The sequence below is a fragment of the Lontra canadensis genome, unplaced genomic scaffold (genome assembly GCF_010015895.1).
Source record: "Lontra canadensis isolate GAN:19392208 unplaced genomic scaffold, GSC_riverotter_1.0 scaffold12, whole genome shotgun sequence".
Lineage (NCBI taxonomy): Eukaryota > Metazoa > Chordata > Mammalia > Carnivora > Mustelidae > Lontra > Lontra canadensis.
The window spans coordinates 23,234,655-23,247,639 of record NW_022631006.1 but is presented as its reverse complement, the minus strand read 5'-3'; the positions used below and the strand labels follow the sequence as shown (position 1 = coordinate 23,247,639).

Below are 12,985 nucleotides of genomic sequence, written 5' to 3'. Positions count from 1 at the left end.
GGGAGGTCAGGCTCTCCTAGTGTTTTGTTTTGTTTTTTAAGATTTTATTTAATTATTTGACAGACAGAGATCACAAGTAGGCAGAGAGGCAGGCAGAGAGAGAGGAGGAAGCAGGCTCACTGTTGAACAGAGAGCCCGATGCGGGGCTCGATCCCAGGAGCCTGGGATCATGACCTGAGCCGAAGGCAGAGGCTTTAACCCACTGAGCCACCAAGGTGCCCCACTCCTAGTGTTCTTTATCCTTAAAGCTTGTGTACAAGTATCTTGATCTATAAAAGCCTGTTATGTTCATGGCAATCCTTTTAAAATGTCTGAGCACAGCTTATACCTTAACTTTTACACCTAATTCTATGAGACTGTGATGACACATTGGATTTACTGACCAAAAAAAAAAAAAAAAAGCCTTCTTGTATGGACATTTGAAAAAGGGAAGTAACTAGGGCAACTGGATGGCTTAGTCGGCCAAGCATCTGCCTTCCGCTCAGGTCATGATCCTGGGGTCCTGGAATCGAGTCCTGAGTCTGGCTCCTTGCTCAGCAGGGAGCCTGCTTCTCCCTCTGCCTGCCATACCCCCGCCCCCGCTCATGCTCCTGCTCTCTCTCATTCTCTCAAATAAATACAATGTTCAAAAAGTACTAATAATAAAATAGGTGTGCTTCTCCCTCAGTTACCCCTAAGTCAGACTGGGCCTCTTTCTAACCTACCGCAGTCAGTCAGCAGCAGCGTTGAGACTGAGCTGAGCGCCCCCAGAAGACAAGTGCCACAAGCTGGGACTCCAAGACACATTTGCAAGGAGTTCGCTGTTGCTTTAGGGGATGTGAGTCTCGATCTGTGCAGGTCCCTCCCTGGGGAGGATGGCGGTAATTGGCTATTCCTCACTCTCCCCCAAGCTGGGAGGGTTTTAAAAAAAAATCTATTACCCTGTTGGGTAATAGAATCCCTTTCCTCTCACACTGACACTTCAAAAGCAGAATTAGACCCACCTAAACCTTGTGGGGGCTTTCTAGGTCTTCGCTCTTGCTCTCCTAAGTCACCAACAGAACACAGTTTTTCTGCAGGGGAGCTGTGAAGGATGGCAGATCTAGGGATGACAGAAGAACTTGGGGGTGGGGGATTCTGATAGTCACCCCTTCTCTCCTTCCAAATCTGCTCATAGACCCAGAGGCAGACCTTTTCATCCTCGGTGCCACCCCAGGTCATACTGAGGCCCTGATGCCCCCCTCCCAGCAAAGGCTGCTGCAGGGGCTGGTGCCAGAGCAGAGCTGGCCCCAGCTCAGCCACCTTCTTGATTTTTAAAAGGTGCTGGAGGCTAAACACTTAAGTTTGGGCTAGGCTCTTGGGATCACAGAATTTCTCACCTGCTCAGGACCTGAGGACTAGATGGCTTCCTAATTCTCTTTGCGGCAGGGAAGGCCAAGAGCATGGGGAAGAGGAAGGTGAACATCTACCCCCCACCCCCCCACCCCTGCCCGTGGGTGTCCTCCCTAAGACCCAGAGCTGTATGGGCCGCAGAGATGCATACCCCCACCCCACCCTGCAAGGAGTTCTGGGGGGGGCGGGGGCCACACCAGCTGTGCTCCTCCTCAGCCAGGGAGACTGGAAGGGTTTTACAAATAAGCTTTGGTGTTGTTTGATGTTCTTCCCTTCTCTCTTTGAAGGCTTGGCGGCCAAGGTCGGTAGGAACAGGGTAGGACTGAGTCAGAGAAGAGATAGTCATTGTGAGTTTTGTGGTTATTTCTGTAGACGTGTGCCTAGATCACCTTGCATGTTTGTAGAAGGAGGTGGGGGTAGGGAGTAGAGACAGACAGAATGCATGAAGCTAGGGAACTAGAGACTGTAACTTGAGTCAGAGACACACCAGACCCCAGGTACTGCTGCCTCACCTTGCCCGCACATCTGCAACACACCCCTCTACCTCAGGGGTCCAATGTGAGCCTTTTTATGCATCAGCCCTAAGAACATTCTTTGTTTCCCCAGGATGCAGAGAGGGAAGCCGGTGGGGGGGAAAGTGGGGCTAAAGTGGCCCTTGAGGCTGGAGTGGCGGGTGACAGAGGGGCAGGCAAGAGAGCTGGGCTCTGGGGTACCTGGCTGGGCTGCCCAGTGCTCACCCCTCCGCCCGCAGGCCCACCTGCCTTCAAATCCTTCATCTTGAGAACACAGGACTTCCTTCCACTGATTTGGCTTACTTTCTATATGAAGGGAAATTATGACTCGTATTTTTATTTTTCAAAGTCGCATTTACCTGAGAGTGTCTACCGAGTGTGAATGGAGAGCTAAGAAGAGTTTGGATAATTCCCAATAAAAACTAGCATGAATGACAGTTTGTGTTAGAACTAAAACGGGGTTACTTTTGGACAGCAACCAGGATTGGCTCTGTATTGGGATAGAAATAATCCTCCTGATATATTCCTATGTATGGGTTTCTTAAAGGTCCCACTTCTGCTGATTTCAAAAAGTGAATGGGCTGAAGTAGCCCAAGAGCCTTCTTCTGTGTTGGTGTGTTGTAGAGAAACACTTCGGACTTAATGGATCTCCCTGAAATCCACAAAGACAGGCAACATAGAGGCGGGGAAAGGGAAATTCACATTAGCTAGGGCAGAGATGACAAAAGGGAAGAGGGAGCTAGAGAGAAAACAAGGAGAGGTGGAGAGAGGAGAAGGAGGGAGAGGGGGGCAGGGAGAAGGGGGATGGGGAGGAGGGGGCGAGAGAGACACAGAGATTTTCACACGTGCAGACCGAGGGCTTTGAAGCCTTCGACCCCGACCCCCAAACCCGAGTGCATCTCACAAAACAGGTTCGGCTCGTATTTCAGGCGGTCTCCTAGCCCCGCGTCCATGGTCCCCGGGGCTCTAATTCACTCCTGCCCTCTCTGCACAATGACATTCGAACCTGGGAAAATAATTGCATTAGAGCAGATTACTTATAACCGATAGTTATCCGTCTTTTTCTGTTCGACAGAAGTCTATTAAACTCAGCACAGTCATTACCAGCTGAGCTCTAGAGCGCGCCTTCATTAAGAAAATTAAAATCATACTTTTGAATCTAAGCAAAGCCTGCGTAGGTCTCGAGAGCCTGCGTCTAACCCCGACGTTCTGGTAAGCCTGATTTTCCCGCGAACCAATCTCTGCTTTTTGGATACAGTAGGTCAGGGCGGAAAGATTGAGTGTGATGACAATTACTTGGAGATAGGGATGTCTGAGCTCTAGAAGTACCATCTTTCTTCCCAGCCCCTTACCCCCTCCCCCCCCCACCTTCCCTCTGGCGGATCTTTTCTCAGGCACTTTCCAGTTAAAGGCACTACACCTGTGCAGGCGTGACCGGAGATCTGGGGAGCCCTGTGGGTGGCTGAGGCTGTGGGTGGGGGTCAAGGAAAGGTGTGGGTTCAGGGCCCGGGGAAGCCAGAAGGGGGAACTTCCCCAGCTGACGTCTGTGGCCAGAGGCCCGCTCTAAGTGGACGTGTTTGACACACTCACACACACACATGCAGACACACAAAGGGGGAGGGCAGACTGTCCCCCTTCTTTGCATTTCACACTCGATCCGGGACCAATGTGGCCTATGAGCCTTTTGTCCAACCAGGCACGGAAGCCTGGCCCCGGGACTGAGCTGGCAGCTGCATGAACCTCAGACCAGGATCCTCGGTCTCTCTGGCCAAATCTTTGTCCTCTGGGGACCTATTTGGGTTTCCTCCTTGGCTCCGCTGGAGCCTCAGCTCGAGGTGCGCCTTGGAGACTCAGGGCTCAGAATCGGCCCAGCTTCTCCCTCTCCTGCACCCCAGCTAGGAGAGGAGGGCACAGGTGGGAAATACCGACTGGGGAGGGAGGGTGAAACCCCCTTCCTCCCCTCTGCGAAGCCTCAGGGTAACATCTCCCGTTGCTCCAGCAGAGGTGGGATCTCCAACTCTACTTTCTGCTGGAAACATCACCCGGCAGGAGAGCTGTCTGCTCAGTTAGGAGGGGGCGCTTTTGCATTGATTTTCTGTGGCATCTGGAAATTCGCAGGGCTTGAAGAATAATTTTTAGCATGTTTTGTTGTGGTGGTTGTTAGCCACTGCCCTTTGTCTCAACATTTTGCTTTTTATAATGTTAATTTCTGTGTCTTTCTCTGAAAGGTCTGCCCAACTCAGGGCTCTCAAGAAAAACACAATGGCTTTTGCACATTTTCAGGGTGTCCTCTCCCTGGGCTCTAGGAGCAGGGAGACGCTTTCTTTTTTTTTTTTTTTGTCAGAATGCCCAGTAATAGAGTTCTCCACCTCTCTTTCTCTATGTCTAATGAGGGCTTTGAGGTTTATTAGGGGAAAATAGCACACACCCCCTCAGCCCTCAAATACAGGATTAGGTGGAGTTTACTTGAAAGTGTATAATATTGTTGTTCCTTGGCAAGTGTCTCATTCTCTTTTCCATAATTTCTATCTGACACCAAAGCCTACAAAATTCAAGTGATGAAAGTCAGCGAATACATGTGGACAAGTAAACATCTTTTATATCTCCACAATTTTCAACTCGCTGAGCTGGTGGATTTTTTTTTCTTAAATTTTTTCCAGGGGAAAAGAATATAAAGCAAATGCACCTTCGTCGTTGTTTTAACATTTAGCTCTCATCAAATGTAGACGCATCATTCGATTTCTTTTTCCTGTGTAGCAAAAGATGAGGAAATCAGAAACAAACAGCAGCTTTCTAACAGCAGGAAATCCAAGACTTTCGGCAAGGTTTTCTTCTCTTCTGTCTTCCCCCTCTTTCTTCTTAAAGCAAAACAAAAGCAAAGATAAAGAAGGAAGAAACACCATTCCTCACGGAGAGTTTATTTTGTTGCCACAATACAGGGGTGGAGACAGTTAACGGCTATTTGAAATGATAATGCTTAGTGATCCCATTCATTTAATCATAATCTTCAAGTGGTTTAAGATTAATGGCAAGAGGTGTCTTCAGTCTCTTCCTAAGGACCTTTGCATTAATTTACGTAGAACATTGACCAGACTGTCAGTGTCTCCAAATTTCATTAAGTCAAACTGAGACAAATACAATGAGATGTTCCCATTTTCTTCATCTGTGAGAATATCTTACTGGAAATGTCGCTGCTTGGATTCAACTGCACTGGGGACACCAGCTTTTTTTTCTTTATTCTGGGTAGATAAATACAGATACATAAAATATGTGTTTTAGAGATACATAGGTATTTACATGAACCAATATTGTTTGCAGATAGCTTCCCTTCCACTTCGGAGCTTAATGAAGACCTTTCCAAAAGTCAACTTCAGTGGCAGGTAAGCAGGTTCTGCTGCCCCCCAAGACCAGGATTTATATTTAAGGGAAGTTTGAACTCCCTGAACTTTTTCACAACCGACCAAAAAATAATAATAATGAGAACAACTTGGAGTATAAATATTTAATTTACCTCGGTTGTCACAATAGCCCCAGTAATTCTTCAAATCACACCCCGACTGGAGGCAGCCCTTCCCGGGCGCGAAGACCGGGGCCGCCTCTGCCTCGCCCTAGAAGCGCTCCTTCCCTGACGTGCTCTAGTCCCCGACCCGGTTCGGAGCATCCCCAAAGAGGAGGGGTTGGAGAAGATGTGACACAGGGCGGTTCCAGGGAGAAGCGAGGGGAAAAGAGCGGATTCTTCAAAGAGGAGCTCCTGGTAGCCTGGCGAGAGATGAGCGCGTCAAGGAGACCCACCTTTCCCCTGCCGCTCTCCCTGCCTTCCCCGGCGCCTCATTTTTGAGCGGAGTTTCCACAAAATCCCGAAATCCGGTTAACTTGAAAGCAGACCCCCTCCCACCCCCCACTCCCTACACACTAAAGTTGTTCCTCCTCGCAGACCCACACTCTGTGGCGAGGGGTGGGGGGGATCCTAGCTGTGGTCAGAAGACTTTCCCGAGTCGGGGCTGCTTTGCCAGCGCCTCTCCCAGGAGTAGAGACTGGCGGGGACGTGGCCGCGCCTGCCCGCCGGAGCCTGCCCCGGCTCGCGCTACCTGTGCGCGCTCGCCTTCGAGGGGTCCCGAGTCCGCGCGGAGTAACTGGCAAACCGAGAAGACGCCTGTGCGCGCCACAACGGCTGAAAAAATAGCCAGACACTCTCAAACCGTACGCGTCTCACGCTTGCACTGGACGTGAAGCGCTAGAGGACGATCAAGTGTCAAAGACATTGGCGGTTTATTTGGGGGGCACTTCAGCTACCCTTTCCGTTTCCAGCAAAATTGAGAAGCACCGGGGAAGAAAGACTGGGAACACGAGGGCAAAGACCGTGTGTGTGTGTGTGTGTGTGCGCGCGCGCGCATAGGTAGGGAAAGAGGTGACAACTTTTAAACACATTCTCTAATTTGGGGGGAAAAAAACAGTCGAGGACCAGTATTTCTTTGCAGTGTAGGGAAGGGTCGTTCAAGACGAGGAGCTGAATTCCGAAAGCGAGTCTTCAGGACTTTACTGAAATCGTGCGAGTTCCTTGGGAGTTTTGTTTTGCGAAGCTGCAAACTATTGTTTTGTATTAGCCCCTTTCCCCAATCAGAGATCCATTAAAAAAATAATAATAATAACTTCTACAGCCTCTATTAAACACGTTTCCTTAGACTTAGAGTCTGCAGTTTGGCAGAAACAAACAAATCACAGCAAAAAAAAAAAAAAAAGAAAAAGAAAAAAAGAAAAAGAAAGAAAGAAAAAAGAAAAAAGAAAAGGAAAAAAAAAAGAAAGAAAAGAATTTAGAGAAAGAAAATGTGTCCCTTTCCTAGTCAATTGATAGTTTATTCCCCGGAGGCCAAGTGAAGGTTGGGGTTCCTTCGTACTTTATTATTTTTAATCATTTATTCATTTACATGCTCGGTCTTGGCAAGCTATTCCCCTGCCGCGGGGTTTTGCTGCAGAACCGAGGTGGGGGTAGTGAAAGGGAATCAGTACTGGGGAGGGTGTTTCGGATGGGGGTGGCGCAAAAAACCACGATTTGCTTCGCAGAGGGCTGACCCACCGCCTTCTACTCCGCTCGCCAGCAGGGGGCGCTCTGATGTTATATGTGGACGAGACAGCCCAGCCGCTCAGAGCTCCGAGGACCGGTTTTGCAGTTTCGCGCAGCTGCAAAAGGAAGGGGAGGAGGGATTGAAGGTCCAAAACCCTCAGCAGCTATTCCACTTGGGTTTTTTGCCCTCTGTTCGAAATGTACCTACACCTCACTTTCCCTGCCCACCTCGCTCACTGCAACCCACTCCCCACCAACCTCTTTCATGGGCATCTATGCAGCTCCTGTGTAATCTCTCTCCCTGGCTTTGAAATATACATTAATGCAACTTATTAAATGCGACGATGAATAGTCAACATTTTTTTCGCCTGTTAGTTCCGCTGATCCAAGCAGGATTTATTTGCAGATCTCACATCCCGGAGCCATAATGCTTGATTTTTTTTTCCCCCTTAAATAAAATTGGTCAAATGTTGACAACCTTTAAGCCAATCTAACACTCAAGATTAGTGATGGGAAACTAATGAGAAAATATCAGATCGCCCGGCCTGAGGGCTGCCAATTAAATCTTCGCTGATTGAAAAATAAAAGCGGACTTGGGGTGTGAGCCCAGCTCAACTTCAACTATTAATTTAACATGTTGCCCTGGTCTGTGCCTTCTCTCCTCTCAACTGCTTCCCGTAACACAGCTTCCTCTTCTCCCATCCTTCAACCTAAAAGCCAAATGTTATTTCTCGGAATATTTCAAGAGGTCCAAATCAGGATGATCATTTCTTACACGGTAAATATTAGGCCTGTAAGCAATATGATTTAACTAATTAGAAAATTTACATCATTAAGTCTCAGGGAGAGAAAAAAGAGAAACAAATCTGCCAGTCATTTTAAAGGAGACAGGCACTATTGAAGTGTGAAGAAATCGGCTCTAATTCAAAAAGGCAATCGGGCAGAAAAAGCCCTCAACATTACCCTGCTAGTTATTAATCAGAAAGGGCTCTCTCCCCCCACCCTACTCTCCTCCTCTCAGCACTGAGTTTAAGTTCGGTTTTTTGCCAGTGGCCCATGTCATATTAATATTGAGGTTTTTGTCCGCTAAAAGATTAAAACTTGAAAATGTTTCAATATGAAGAAAACAGAATCCTCAAAAGGAAAAATATTCGCAGGATCACCTCTCTTCCAGACAAGCAAACCTGTTGTGATCAGCAATTCTCACCCCCCCTCCTTTATTTTTTTCCCCCATTCTTTCATTTTTTTTTCCCTTCCCATTAAGTTCCTATTTTGAAACCTGCTTGGTGAGAACTAGATAGTCTTTGTGTTCTGCTCCCCTCCCCCTCCGTTCTTACACCCCTCCTTCCTCCAAAGCAAGAAACTTACACTGAAAGCTGAAAAGTACAAATACATTAACAAAGCCCCACTCACTTGACAAAAAGGCCAGGGTCTAGGCTTACACATCAGGCATCTAAGCAAAGGGGGATCAGTTGGGTGGGGCTACAGACAAAAAGATGATGAACTAGAAATTTCCCCCATCTATGTATAATATTTGATAGTGTGGTTAAAGGGGGAAAGACAGGTAGGTGTGAATAATTTTAAAGTGTACTGTGGTGCTGGACGGCTTTTTCTCCATTCCCCACTTCTCTGTTGAGTTTAAAACAGCAGCCTCATTATATCTAGGTGCCCCTTCCCACCATACTCTTACTCGAGCCCTTGGTGCACCACACACATAGCCCTCTCCCCAGTCTTCACATTCTCAGCAAATTAACAGAAGGGGGAAACTAACTGCAAAGGAACTTTAAGAGCAGCTCTATTTGGAAACTCAGGCCCTTCCTGGCATCTCTGAGGACTTGTTCCTAAACAGACATTGGGTTAAAAAAAGAAGAAGAAATTAATAGCAAGCCTTAGATATTCGATTTCCCTTCATTATTATTTCTTTTTAAATTACAAAGAGGTCTCAAAGGCTCATTTTTCCCCCTTAGCCTATTCTCCTCTTCTTAGGTTCCATTCTAGCCTCATTTTCTTATCTTCCTCTCTGTCTTGCATCCTGAAAGTTTCACTACCTTGCTTCCTACCAAATCCCTGGGCCTGGAATTCTCAAGTCAGGGCTTCTGTGGGCCTGGGGCAGCTCTCCAACGTTAGTTCAATGCCCTTCTCCACCTTACCAGATTTCAGCTTTGCAGGAGAGAGCAGTAGCAGACCTGGGCTATTAACACACCACAGTTAATTCTCTGCGGGAACTTTTACTAGGTGGGACGTGTGGAAGGAGAAAACATCTGTAAACAGTGAGCACTCCTGAGGGTAGGGAATGAGCTCTGACACAGAGGTCAGAACATATATAAAATATGGCGGGATTTGTGAAAGAGTTCAGAGTTAAATTTTGGCTAAATAAGGAGAGGAAGGAGAAAAGGGGGGGGATGCTGGAAAGAGTCTAGAGTGCTCCCCCAAATGCTGCTGCTCTCCTGGCCGTCACAGAGCAGATGGGAGTCGAACATGCTCTTCTTTGAAAAAGATTAGAGTAAAATGGACACTTCTGTCACTTTCAGGAGGGGGGACACAGAGAGGTGAAAATACACAAGACAATGGCCTCTGGCGCTGGAGGGCTTCCCTGGAGGGCTCCCCACCCCGTGCCCCGTCCCTCTCGGAACACTCCTTACCTTTGTTGCTGGGATTTGATCTGACACACTGGATATTCCTGGACTAGGTTCTCTGGGAGGAAAAAGACCATGAGAATCAACCGGTCTCTTGCATCTACTCCGAAGTCAAGAAGCATTACAATAAAATTTACAGCGCCTTTAACAACTCGCAAGTAAAGCATTAAAATTCTCTTTAATTGAGAAAATATTGATTTTTAAGTGTAGAAAAGGCAAAATCGTAATTTAGCTGCAAACTTTCAGGCAAGAATATAGCGTATTATGTTCCCGTATTATGGATCCACCCTTTATACCCACGCAATATCACATCTTTAATTGCGCTACTTTATGAAGTGATAAAGACAAAAGATAACCCGACTTTAGCAAAGGCTAAACAAAAAAGAGAGACAGGACCTAGAGTAATTTCCTTTTCCAGTTATTTACAAAAGAATTGTCTCTCTCTCTCTCTCTCTTTTTTTTTTTTTTTTAGAAGAAAAAAAAAAAAATGCCCAAAGGGGAGGAAAGAAATAAAAAGAACGGAAAACCACAGACCAGTTTAAAAGCAACTCACATTAGTAAATCCGTTGATATTCTTTAGCAAAGGAGGAATGAAGCCAACGCATTTTGAGAAAATGCATTCACGGGCAAAATTGCATCCTCCTTTAAACGAAACAAACCTGGGTCTATTTTCTTACTTTACTCCCAGTCCTTTTTTTGGGGGGGTGGCAGAATCTATTGGTGGATAGGAAAGGGAAAGAAAAATCAGGCTTTCTATGTTATTTCTGTATCGGTTTTTGGTATTATAGAGGAGTAAAGAAGTTTTTGTGTGGTGGTTTTTCATTGATCAGTCACTCTGAGCTAATGTAATTATCCTCATCAATAGGAGGCTGCAGAGAGAATCATTATGTGGGTGACATTGATAAATGATCGCCCAGGAACGGCCCTCTCGCGGGCAGCCCCCCACATCTGACCCTCCCACACACACAATGTAGTCATAGAAACACCTAGAGAACCTCGAGCACCGCCGCGAAGGGGCAAGAGAGGGAAGAAAAGCCTCGGGCGGCCGAGGTGGGGGCGGGGGCGACCGGGGGCGGCCAGTCCCAGATCCAAACCAGTCCCAACGACAAAAACAGCCAACCGCGGGGAGCTAGGAGGGCGTTGCGGCTGGGAGAATCCCCCTTCCCAGCAGCGAACCCTCCCACAGTTGCTCACAACAAAGTGAAAATCCGCCCTCCAGACGGACCCATTCCTCCACACCTTTTCCCATGTGCGACCTCACCACCAACAACATCTGATGTTTGCCGAGACACACATTCAAATAGGTTTCTCTAAAGGGGTTAAATAATTAGGTTACGAAACCTGTAGGCATCTCATTCTCACGCGGGTTCCCCCGTTCAAAAAACCCCAAACCAACCAACCAAACCCATCTGAACAAAGGCAGCAGCTGGGTGCCCCCCCTTTGGTGCCCCCCCCCCCCCCGGGGCGACCCCTTCCTTCCTTTCTCTACATCTCCTAACTCGGAGCCTCTGATGATGAGATAATGGATTTTGCAATTGTTCCTGTGGGGGGGGGGAACCCTACCGAACCCCATGTTTTCATCTTTTGACTGTTTTATTTAAGCCAATGGGAAAGTATTGAGAGCAGTAATTGATTCATAATGATCTATAAATCGATGTGGGAAAGCGGGGGTGGGGGTGGGAGTGGAGGTGTACGAAGAGTAAGGGGGGGGGGAAGCGATGCTGTTTATTTATTTTATTTCCAAAGCTTCAACTAAAGTAGCTTTGACACTGTTGGGGCTGGAGGGGAGGAGCTGTTGGGCTCTGCTAGATCATCCATCATCGCTGTCACCCAGAGTCTGCCCCGAGGAGCCGTAGACGCAATCTCCCTTCTGTCTCTACACCGAAACTATTAATATTAAAACCTCCCTTCAAACACTGCCCCGACGGTCTCCATTCTCATCACAGTCTGACCGGCCTCCCCCATCAGACCTGGTTTCCCCCTCCCCGCGCCCCGCAGCTCCGTCCCAGCCCCGGCCCCGCGGAGGGAGCTCGACGACGCGTGCGACACCCCGAGTTGATTACTGCCACCGTTAGGAGCCCCCTCCCGCCGCCCCCCATCAATTTGAAGCACGTCGGTCTACCTCTAACACCGCGCAAAGGGAAGGCCGGGGGAGGGCAGGGGCAGCGGACGAGGACTGGGAGAGCCTGCCCACGCCCGCCGCCCCGGCCCCCGGCGCAGCCTCCTCGCCGCCTCGGGGCGCGCGCACGTCCGCACCGAGCCTGCTCCTGGGGCGGCGGCGGCCGCCAGAGCTGCGGAGCGAGGGCCCCTCGGCCGCGTCCAGACGCCAGCCCTTCCAACACGGTGGCTACTTGAGGCAGAGCAGCCTCCTTACCAAACTGCTGCCCTGCAAGACTAATGGGGAACTTGCGGGGATCCCGGTCTAGTCCCTTTGAAGGAAGGTCCCTCCTCTGACAGCTGTTAGAGATATTAGCCACATTTCCCTTCCCAAACCTGCTCCGGGTTAGCAGGCCCACGGGGGGCGGGAGGGGCAAGGAGGCCAGGAGGGTCCTGAGGTCCCTTCCCCACCAATCTAACTAGGGTGAGCTGCAGAGAGTTGGGGGGCGGAGGGCACGCGGACCTGGAAGTGCTGACCTGGGTGGTGGGAGGGAGATGGGGTGGATGGAAGACACAGACTTTCCTGGTCTTTTCTTTTTCCGTTTAAATGTGGCTTCTTGCTCAATTCCCAACCCTTAACAGATGGCGACTGCAGTTCTCTCAGAATTTCTTAAAGAAAGGGAAACCTTTGGAATTTATTTCTGCTTTTGCTTTTCCATATAAATAAAAAGTGTTTTTATGTTACTCTTGTTTTGGAGAACATAAGCAATTTTATTCAGACTACAGTATTTCCTTTAACACTATATGGTTGTCAAAACACCATTCCCAGTTTCTTTGCTTTTGACAGCTGAGTCTTTCTTAAATATACCCAAATCGGAACTCTTTATACTAAATAGTAAACCCGAGATAGGAGCAAATGCCTTCTGAGGTGGTATAAAAAAAAAAAAAAGCATTATAAAAATTGGACAACTCTACTACCTCTTGGTCTTAGCATATGGGGGTGGGGGGAGAAAATGCAAACAAGTATTATTACAATTATCTCCAAATATTGAAGAAGGTTAAGGTTAACATGATTTATATAAGTATCTAAGCCTGACATGATTTTATTCATTAAAACCAAGGGTAGAGAGCTTTGGGATCTCAACTTTGACGAAATAGCTTAATAATAATTTAATTAAATACTTCCTAAACATGAACCATTACCAAGTAAACTCTGCAGCATGTACTGTACTGAGAGGAAAGGAAGAAAAACTTCTCCAAACATTTTTTTTTCTCCAGCAGATGTGAGTTAATTTGTAAATACAGAC

The 12,985-nt window shown here is 47.9% G+C and overlaps 1 protein-coding gene and 1 long non-coding RNA gene across 4 annotated transcripts in view; one reads left to right on the top strand and one right to left on the bottom strand.

Moving 5' to 3' along the window:
* Positions 1-5,247, top strand: part of CUNH15orf41 (chromosome unknown C15orf41 homolog) — a 274,617-nt gene extending 269,370 nt beyond the window's left edge. The window contains exon 11 of the mRNA XM_032856897.1: positions 5,202-5,247. Coding sequence (XP_032712788.1) covers positions 5,202-5,205 — 4 coding nt within the window. The 3' untranslated portion in view covers positions 5,206-5,247. The remainder of the gene's footprint in view (positions 1-5,201) is intronic.
* A 1,468-nt stretch (positions 5,248-6,715) lies between these two features.
* On the bottom strand, positions 6,716-12,076 carry LOC116867489. Of its 3 annotated transcripts, none has more exons than XR_004382598.1 (4): positions 11,956-12,076; positions 10,135-10,223; positions 9,588-9,639; positions 6,716-7,061 (listed from the first exon to the last, which is right to left on the bottom strand). It is a non-coding gene; the product is annotated as an uncharacterized LOC116867489 (long non-coding RNA). The 3 variants fall into 3 exon arrangements; XR_004382599.1 differs by lacking the exon at positions 11,956-12,076 and adding an exon at positions 11,704-11,736; XR_004382597.1 differs by lacking the exon at positions 11,956-12,076 and having other exon boundaries at positions 10,135-10,290.
* Between the last annotated feature and the right edge of the window lie 909 nt (positions 12,077-12,985).